The 9,535-nt window shown below is 43.0% G+C and overlaps 1 protein-coding gene across 5 annotated transcripts; it reads right to left on the bottom strand.

Moving 5' to 3' along the window:
* Positions 1-714: 714 nt before the first annotated feature.
* TAC1 (tachykinin precursor 1) lies at positions 715-8,907 on the bottom strand. Of its 5 annotated transcripts, none has more exons than XM_045494872.1 (7): positions 8,608-8,907; positions 8,083-8,214; positions 6,927-7,023; positions 6,420-6,464; positions 5,918-5,941; positions 4,340-4,393; positions 715-1,280 (listed from the first exon to the last, which is right to left on the bottom strand). In XM_045494872.1, the coding sequence occupies exons 2-7, from the start codon at positions 8,203-8,205 to the stop codon at positions 1,231-1,233; spliced, it is 393 nt and encodes a 130-aa protein (XP_045350828.1). In that variant the 5' UTR covers positions 8,206-8,214; positions 8,608-8,907; the 3' UTR covers positions 715-1,230. The 5 variants fall into 5 exon arrangements, with proteins under 5 accessions (XP_045350828.1, XP_045350824.1, XP_045350826.1 ...); XM_045494868.1 differs by lacking the exon at positions 8,608-8,907 and adding an exon at positions 8,442-8,568; XM_045494870.1 differs by lacking the exons at positions 4,340-4,393; positions 8,608-8,907 and adding an exon at positions 8,442-8,571.
* Positions 8,908-9,535: the final 628 nt, after the last annotated feature.

Raw genomic sequence — 9,535 nt, 5'->3', positions numbered from 1 at the left:
AAACGATTCCAATGACACTTACCAATCCTTCCCCTTAAATAAATACACAAAAGCCTTGCTCTGATTGCTCTGTATTTATTCCTGATACACATGCTTCTGCTAGAGTGTTTTAGGTTTTGGCAATTCACAGGACTCCTTAGAAATGCTAGAAAGTTGCTCTTGTCTTTGTTACAGGAGTGATGCTGTATTCTCAATCAGTCCCCTATGTTTCCGTATCATCTTTGGATGACCTTTGTGAGAGTTTGGTATCTTAATTCTAGTAAGAATCACACACTGATGCATTTATACCTGAGCTCCAAGCAGGGCTTAAATGGGCTGCTGATGAAATAACCAGTGGAATGCATCTTTAAGACAGATTATTATCCTATCTGTAAAAGGAAATCATAGGCATGTATAAACAGAACTTATCCTTTACTGTTTGGATTACAAAATGTAATTGTTTTCCTCGTGAATGATCTCATGCCAAATGACTGAGCTGCCAACAACAACAACAACAAACAAACAGCATGTGCGTGTGTGTGTGTGTGTGTGTGTGTGTGTATGTGTGTGTGTGTGAGAGAGAGGGAAACATTATATTGTAGTAATTTTCCACAAGAGAAACTTAGTTGCTTTATGTTTCACCATGTAGCAGCCAAAATAGCTTCAAACAGATTCCATCTACTAAAAGAAAGTTTGCTGGTTTGAGAAATATTAATGAAAGAATAAAACCCAATCTTCAAGGTAATTTTTCTTTTATTTAAAATGTTAACTCACAACGCATTATACAATGAAGTGAAGACCTTAGAATCACATTAAAACTTTAAAAACATCTCTATATAGTCACAACACATGAAACATGCTGCAGGGATACAGTTTTATACCAAATCTTAGTACATTTCCACCATGAAAACAGATGAAGCACAAGCCTGTGAGTTTCCTTTCCTTTAGCAGTGGCTGATGTGACTGCTTCCAAGAAACAAAAATGACTTCTTTCTTTGAAGACTGTATTTCACTTTCATTGAACACTGTGCCTTGTTGAGAAATTACCACTGGCTTCTATGTCTGAGGGAGTCCTATTAGAATTCTAATACACTTTCACAACACATATTGGCACGATATGAAAAACAGTTTTTTGAGTTTTCAACTCAAAACAATTGTTATTAAATAATTATTCCTCATAGTGCATGTCTCATTTTACCTTTCACTGGCCACTGACACAAATGAAGCTCAATAAATTACACATTAGCTGGTTTATTTACGTCTTCTTTCATAATCCTGCATCGCATGCCTTTCGTAAGCCACTGAGAACAAAGAGAACGTAGAGAGTTTTTTAAGAGGATTCACTGAGGTAAATAAACTTCAAGACATAGGGGAATTTATTAAAAACTCATAATGACTTTCCCCCCTCCACTGAAGTATTTCTAGGAATTTTATTTGCATGTCCTCCAATCTTGCTTCAGTCTCCATCCTGATTGGAAATGTTCTAACCACAGAATTCTTGGTTGTTCAGCTTATCTGCCATATACTCTGTGCCCCCAAAGCACATTCCCACAATCTGTTGCAGTGTTACTCCCCGACAACTTTCTTAAGTAGGGGCAGGCCCCTTGGTGATTTATAGAATGGATAATTCCTCAAGTACAGGAATAGAAACAGTAGCAGGATAAAAGCAAAATGTGAGACTTCTATTCTAGGACAGAGTCAACAAACTACAGGTCATGGGACAAATCCAGCCCACCACCTTTTCTTGAAAATAACATCTTGGGGCGCCTGGGTGGCTCAGTTGGTTAAGTGTCCAACTTCAGCTCAGGTCATGATCTCACAGCTTGTGGGTTTGAGCCCTGCATTGGGCTCCGGGCTGACAGCTCGGAGCCTAGGGCCTGCCTCCGATTCTGTCTCCCTCTTCTTCTCCCTCTGCCCCTCCCCGATTTGCACTCTGTCTCTCCCTCAAAAATAAACATTAAAACAGTTTTTTTTTAAATAAAGAAAAGAATGTCTTACTGGAACATGGCCACACCCATGTACTATGGCTACTTTAGTATTTTATTGGCAGATAGGAGTAGTTGCTACGGAGACTGCACAGCTCACAAAATCTGAAATATTTGCTATCTGACTCTTTACAGAAGAAGTTTCTGGATCCCTGTTATAGGAGTACCTAAGGCTGTGAGGGTCTCCTGTCTTGTGGATAGCTTCCAGTGATGGACTGTCCTTGTTCATTGTCAGTAGGTAGGGCAATTGTGCCACCCACATACAACACAGTTTAACTTACCTCCTAGCAGCCTAATGGCCTGTGAAAGATTAATCAATGCTCCAAAGGTACTTAACGTATGGCTAGCAAGTAATTTAAATACTCTATCTGGACTTAAAAAAAAAGCCAGAATTATACTATATTACATATTATTATTAAATTATATGCAATTTCAAGGAGGTCTGCAGTTGTCAGAGAAGGAAAAGTCCATTTCTCATCCTGCTTTGTTTGTATAAGGAGAAGGAGAAGAGGAGGGCAAGCCCAAGTTCAGTTCCTGACAAGCTTCAGGTAACAGGATCTTACCCTCAGGGAAGGGTGAAATAATGCAAACTAACCAAAGACTCATTAGTGTCAGCTGGAACATAATAGCCTCTTCCCCGGAAGCAGAATTTTTTTAACCTGGTCCTTGAACTCTCCACAACTATATGCCAATTTTTGTGTTCATAAGCTAATGAGGCGTTCTCTACAAAGCAGGGCTCTAGATTTCTCAGATTGTCAGAGGGGTCTATGACCACAAAAGGCTAAGAATCAGATGTCTGCAGAACACAATCACAACCTTGCCTCAGCTGGTCATATGAAAAGATCTGAGTATAGGTTACATTTTTGCCCATTTTTCCCTTTTACAGTTTCTTAACTGAAATGGAGGAGTGAAGATTTAGTCATAAATGGATTCTGATTCATTCTAGTGATTCTATTTATCTGTAATTATATGATTACCCTACCTACATTTAAAAGCATTTGATCTGTGTAAATTGCGCAATATCTGTATTATTTGTAAAGTTAACCATGTTCTGATACCTGTATTAATTCTGGAAATAGATAGCTGGTGACTAATAGGATTATCAAGAAGACCACAGTTGTATAAGAGCTGGTGTACATTTCTGCTACAAGTAAAGCCAGGGTCGTTTAAATTTACATTCCATTTCCAAAAGCTAGAGGATAGCATGTGGTGAGATAATTTCAAGCTTTTCATTAGGCACATTGTTAACTTCTTTAAAATTTTAACTTGAGCAGCCCCAAAATTACTGACACAGGTATACGAATGTCATATCTAGATTTGGAAGGTACGGAACCCATAGTAGGGATACATCACTTTCACATAAATTTTTCAGATAATTATGCCAGCACTTCTTAGTTACAGATTTTCTAAAAACTTGCAATATTCTAAATGATTGAGTCATGCAGTTGCTTTCTAATTAATTACTTGATTAGTACTATAATTCTCTTTCCACTGAACATAAAATAGTTTGAATAGCTTTCCTAAGGAACCTAATCATTATAAAAGCTGAATGTGCTTTACAAAAAAATCAGTCTCTATGAAAAGGATATAGGAATTACTTCACATTGAAAAATGGTATGGTGAGTGGGTTTTCAGATCTACGTATGAGGCCTTTTCACAGAAGACAAACTAAAGAGAGGCAAGGAAATATGCAGCCTTTATGGTAAGTGAAAGACTTATCCAAGATTAAACTGGGTTAAGAGAACTGTGGCATCCCTTCATGCTCAGTTTTGCAGCCGGAAGGGATCGCAGCCCTGCAGGGTGGCTTGATCATGTTCCTTTTTGAAGGCACTGGGATGGACTATGTCATTCTCATACTCTCAAACATCCATCAGGACGTTTCGAGTTTGAGTCTTTACAACTTCATAAAGAGCAAGTGATCTGTATAAATGGAAATAGTGTTTTGTTTATGTTGTGCTGAAAGACTGCTGGATGTAATGTGTTCTAAGACTTTCAAATTACCTTGGTAGTAAGTGGAACCTGGTCTTATTTCACCACATACCCTTCCTCTCTTAGTTCAGTGAAGTTAAGTGTGGCTGATGTAACAAATATAAGGGGAAGAGTAGTAGACTAGCCCAAGGATTCAGGTTAAGTAAGGATTACGTGGGACAGATGCTGGGAAGGCTGATGGTTTGAGAAAGACCGATGCATCCTGGGTGATATTAGCTTAATCAGCTACAAATCCATGCCTGGACTTATTTATTGCAGTTACATTTTTTTCATCACAAGTACTCATTTTGAATTTATTATGCCTTTTTAGTACTTTGAAAATTAAGCTTTAGAAAAAAATATAGATTTAAGATATTGTCTATTTTCAGTCATGGTTTTATACATACCAGAATTTAAAGCTCTTTTGCCCATTAGTCCAACAAAGGAATCTGTTTTATGCCCTGGAAAAATACATTTAGGGGTATTTCAATATGTAGATCTTCGAGGAAATCAACGGTTAAAACTTGTACCGAAGAAAAGCAAGCTTTTGAATATATGCCTATATAATAAATACATAACCATTTCAAGTTTTGGGGAGACTGAAGAAATGATGATTCCTAATAAGTCTTACAAATGACATTAAACAATACAAAAGAAAGCATTTTTCTTAATTCTATGTCTAAATATTAGCAAGTACACTTTATTCATATTACATTCTATCTGCTCATATATGTTTTAAATATTGCTATTTAAGCTAGCTTTGACTTTTAGGGGGTTAACTTCACAAACAGAAATATCCAAGTAGGTGTCCTCGTGTCTCTGACTACGTTGTTATTTCTCAGGAGCTGAACCTTAGTTGAGTAGTTCCTTGCACCTGATGATTATAAACTTCTAGAAGGTCACTATTTCTATTTTGTTGGATTTTAAAAAATACTCCTTTTGGAAAAGTGTGTTTTCACACTAATAGAGCACATTTATTTTCATTATATAGAATTTTGCTATATACAATTCCCTTCAAAGTCAAATCTTTACAATGTAAATAGGAATAAGATTTATTTTCAAACATAAAGCTTTCGGGAAAGCTTACTATTTCAACTTTAGTGGCAAAAGGTCTCGTGGTTTAAACTGTATTATTTGAGAATAGGACTGCTGTTTAAACGTGACCTCCTCTGCCAACCAGTGAACCCAAGTCCAAGTAGGAGATGTGAGTGGACCCTGGGTTAAGTGAGTAGGATTGAGATGGACCCGGGGGGACTTCCTGTCAACTTGAGCTCTACTAACTGGAAAACTAAGATCTAATGAACGTCAAGTGCCACAAGTCTGCTATCTCCACTGCCCTATGAAATGTTTCCCTGAACTTTGATAGATCAATTATGGGATCAAAAAACTGCATTTCTAGCTCTCTTTACTATGGATTCTCTACTCGTTCACTCGATCCTCTCAATTGGCTGCTGGATGACCCTAATACATGATGTCCTCAGGAGACCTAGCAGACTGCAATGTTAGGAGATGCCTATAAATGCTTATTGTTTTTGTTTTTGCAGTGGAGGTGGTAAGGGATGGGAGAGGGTGTGTGTGAAAGGAGAGGACTCTGTTGTGGATTTTTACCCCTGGACTGAAATTCTTATCTAAAACTAACAATTTATAGGAGTTAAAGGATTTCTTCTTGCTTTTTTTTTTTGCAGCTTAAACAATAAACATTTATTATCTCACAGCTTCCATGGATAAGGAATTCAGCAACAGGTTAGGTAGGAGTTAAAAGGATTTTTAACATAATGCATCATTTTGGTAAGTAGCCAGGTCTAAAAAACAGCTTTGAACAAACCTATTCTGGATATAATTAATAGGAGTCTCCCCCCTTCTAATACCGTCTTCATTAAAAATACTAAGTCCTAAGTTATTACAGAAGATATAAAATTAAATTCAATCTAATTTACCTTTGCATTGGTAAACATCAAAATTATTCAAAATAATTAGAAACTTACTTTTATGAGAGATCTGGCCATGCCCTAGAAGAAAGAAAGGCCAAGTTAGCACAGCAACAGATTTGTTTTAAAGACACTACATTTTTAAAAGAGAATTATAAAATATGTTGATTTTTAAAATACCTAACATTTCCCATTCCTGTACTATCCTGAGGAATATAGCAGAACCATAAATGCTAACCAAATTGTTAATGATAAAAACAGAATAGCAACCAAAAATATTCCAAAGGGAGTATTTTTGAGGGCCTTCTATGGGCCAGATTTAAACCCAGAACTATTAGGCTCCTGAAGCCTAACAGTAACTGTTAGGCCACACCACCTGTTTTCATATAAGAACCATATCTCGGGGCGGGACTACTCTTTGACATTCAGAGATGGGATACGTCTATAGTTTTATTAAACAGGTATGACCAAGAATCTATTTCAGCCAATAAAAGACTTTCTTCACTTTTCCTACATGTGCATTCACATTAGTAAAATAAAGATTTATAGAAATGTTTACCATAAAGAGCCTTTAACAGGGCCACTTGTTTTTCAATTGAGGAATCTGACAAAAGATGAATTGACATTAACTATTTGCACGTTCCACTGATGTGACAAATAAAAGGTAACAATATTACTATCACGAGACATGAGGCACCTGAATCTAATCTAACCCCAATGGTCTAAAATGGGTTTCCACAGGCAGTTAGACCCCCTGGAGGCCCCGCGCCTTCCGCTTTGTCATTTTGGATCTTCAGTCAAGGCAGAGCTCAGCTAAGGCTCGTCCCCGTTCTTGATTTGGGTCACTCTAATTGTGTGAGGCACGCGCAAACGATCTCTCCCTCCCTCCGCGGACTGGTGTGTGTGTTGGTGGGTGAAGGCCAGAGTCGCTCCTCGGGGATATATCCATTTTAGGATGGAAACTTCTACTCAAAGAGCAAGAGAGACTGGGAGCTCTGAGAAGCGGCGACGGGGAGAGAGGGCGACTGCTCAGAGAGACAGAGAGAGGGATGGCTGCCCATCTCACCAGCATCCCGTTTGCCCATTAATCCGAAGAACTGCTGAGGCTTGGGTCTCCGGGCGATTCTCTGCAGAAGATGCTCAAAGGGCTCGGGCAGCTCCTCCTGGGGGCGGACGCACAGACAAACGAGCGTGTAGGCAACCAGCGCGTGGCGCCGGGAAACCCGAGTCATTCCAGTGGTGCGCGCCAGCCTTGGGAGAAGCTCGGCTGCGGGCACCACCGCCGCCAGGGCCCGGAAGCTCGCCCCACAGGGAGGCGAGAGGAGGCCCGGCTTCCCCGCGCCGGGGCGGAGTGGGGTCCTAGCCAGGGAGCTCCCTTCCTACACCCCTCCCGGCGGAACTCGGTTCTAGCCGCGCCTCCACCCCCCAGCCCCGCCCCCGATGGTTAGCGGGCGGCGCGGCATCCCCGAGCTCTGCACGCTTTCCGCTTTTTGCTCCTAGCTTGGAGACCCCCCGCTCATCTGTCGCGCAGCCACCTGACTTTCTCTGGACTCTGGCGCGGACTTTGGAGACGCCTGACCGCCCTAAACGCACACAGGTGTGTGTCGGGAGCGGGGAGGGAATGACAACGCTTTACTGGAGACCTGCACCGCGAGATTTTTACTGTTCCCTCGAGGCGCGCCCCCTTGCAGGAATAGCTTGCGAGCCCAGTAAAGGAAAACTTGCGGCTCCGTCCTCGAGTCAGCAAAATAAAAGTCAAGGCTGGAAGCTACCTGCCCACCCACCCCGCCCTTCGAAGCCCCCAGCAACTTGCCCTTTGCCCCTGCTTCTACCGGCGTTGGGCGCGCCCCCTTCTGCTGCTGCCCAGCCGTTTCCAAACGCCCGGTCCTTGCAGCTAGACTGGAGTCCCCGAAATCTCCGTTACCCCAGGATGAAACCTTGTAAGGTTTTCAGCCTTATGAGGACCCCCCTCCCCCCGGGAGTTCCCGAGACCCGACGGCGCAGACCCCGGGAGGCAACTTGGGATCCTGGGCACAAAAATCTCGTGCGGGCCCCAGGGAATGGCGTTCCTTTACACCCCCACCCCCCCTTCCCCGCGCGCCTCCACCGCCTCTGGTCGCGGTCACGGTGTCTTCCAGGCTAACTAGAATGTTATCGCAGGGGAAGTGATGGCCCCCTAGGCCCGGAAAAACGGCGCGCGCCGGCTGGAGACCCGTTCTCACCTTGATCTGGTCGCTGTCGGACCAGTCGGACCAATAATTCAGATCATCGTTCTCTCCGATTTCTTCTGCGAACAGTTGAGTGGAGATGAGAAAAAAGACGGCCAAGGCCACGAGGATTTTCATGTTGAATTTCTGGGAATTGTGGGGAAGAAAAAATGTACATATTGGGGATGGTTATCCAAGAGTTTGGGCAGCATAATTTCTGGTCTCACAGCCAAATCAGGGCCGATTGAACCGAGGGATAAAAAGCCTAAAGAATACCTTGTACTCCTTAGGAAAAATAATCATGCCCCAAAGCTTCTCAAATCCCCTTCTCCCTGGAACCCGACTCCTTCCGCCCCAGACCCACCGATCCATACCTTCAAGCCAGCAGGCTCTGCAGGTGGGTAACAATGAGGGGCTTTGGCGTTTGGGATACCCGTCGCCCCGTTGTCCCCCCGCAGTCCTCCCATTGTCCCTAGCTCCAGCGGCCCATCCAGCGTGGCCAGCCGCCACCTCGGAGCGATGCGCGGCGCGGGCACTTACTGCGGCGGGCAGGCCCGAAGGATTCCTCTGGCTGCTCTGAGCGCACGCGGGGAGCTCTGCGCTCTCGGTCTCCGAGGTGGTGGTGGAGGCAGCGGCGCGCTCTTTTGCCCGCTCGGTGCCGCGCGGTATTTATCTGAGCCCCGACGAGGCCCGAGGCCCACGTGACACGCTCCCCATGCGACTTTCTGCTCAATATTTAATTAACCGCCTCCTCTCCTTTCGCTTGCGTCTGATTGAGAGTTTCCGAGACGGTAACCCGTCGGTGCCCATAACATCTGGACCCAATTGGGTTCGAAATGACGCAACTTTGGGAAAATCGAGATCTCGCCATCCAATCCCGAGCGGCCCGTCTTCTTCCGTCTGCAGAACTGACGCCCCCTCCCCTCTCCTTCGGAACGAGGTTCCATGACACCTGAGATTACTCATCAAAATTGAGCAAAGTGACTCATTCCTCGGACTTCCGTAACTTTTTTGTCCCTTGAGACGTCAGGATAAGTTGCACTTTTAAGGATGGCCAAATAACTTAAGGTATTAAGATATTGTCGGAAATTATGCTAAGAAGAGCATTTCAAATGGAAGGAAAAGGCTTTTTTCCCCCCTTCTGTCTCATCTGCAGTGTCTTAAGTGTTTCTGAGATATAGTATCTTCTATGAGCAGAGCATCCTTCTCCCAAACCAGATAGAATACTGGCGTTTCTCCAGCATTACAAAAGGATTTTCAGTCCCATAGCATTTCAGAGGATGGAAAGCAGATGTATTTTACATTTTGGAGAAAGGAGAATTTAAACGTGGCGATACACGTAGAACTTTTGTATCAGCGCCATCCTAGGATATCTTTTGTTCCAAGCTAGCAAAATCCTCTTCCTTCACACATCCAGGAACAGGGGTTGGAAGAGGACGTTTTCTGTTCTCTCCTACCCTTTCTCGCT

This window comes from Leopardus geoffroyi, chromosome A2 (assembly GCF_018350155.1).
Source record: "Leopardus geoffroyi isolate Oge1 chromosome A2, O.geoffroyi_Oge1_pat1.0, whole genome shotgun sequence".
Taxonomy (NCBI): Eukaryota; Metazoa; Chordata; class Mammalia; order Carnivora; family Felidae; genus Leopardus; species Leopardus geoffroyi.
Note: the sequence above shows the minus strand (reverse complement) of the source record. Positions and strands in the feature narration are given on the sequence as shown.

Excerpts from the sequence above, each read along its gene's own strand:
- TAC1 (XM_045494868.1), bottom strand. The coding sequence starts at position 8,534 with ATGGGAGGACTGCGGGGGGACAACGGGGCGACGGGTATCCCAAACGCC. Across the intron at positions 8,215-8,441 it reads CAGAGCCTGCTGGCTTGAAG|AAATTCAACATGAAAATCCT; the intron begins GTATGGATCGGT and ends CACAATTCCCAG. Across the intron at positions 7,024-8,082 it reads CCGACAGCGACCAGATCAAG|GAGGAGCTGCCCGAGCCCTT; the intron begins GTGAGAACGGGT and ends GTCCGCCCCCAG.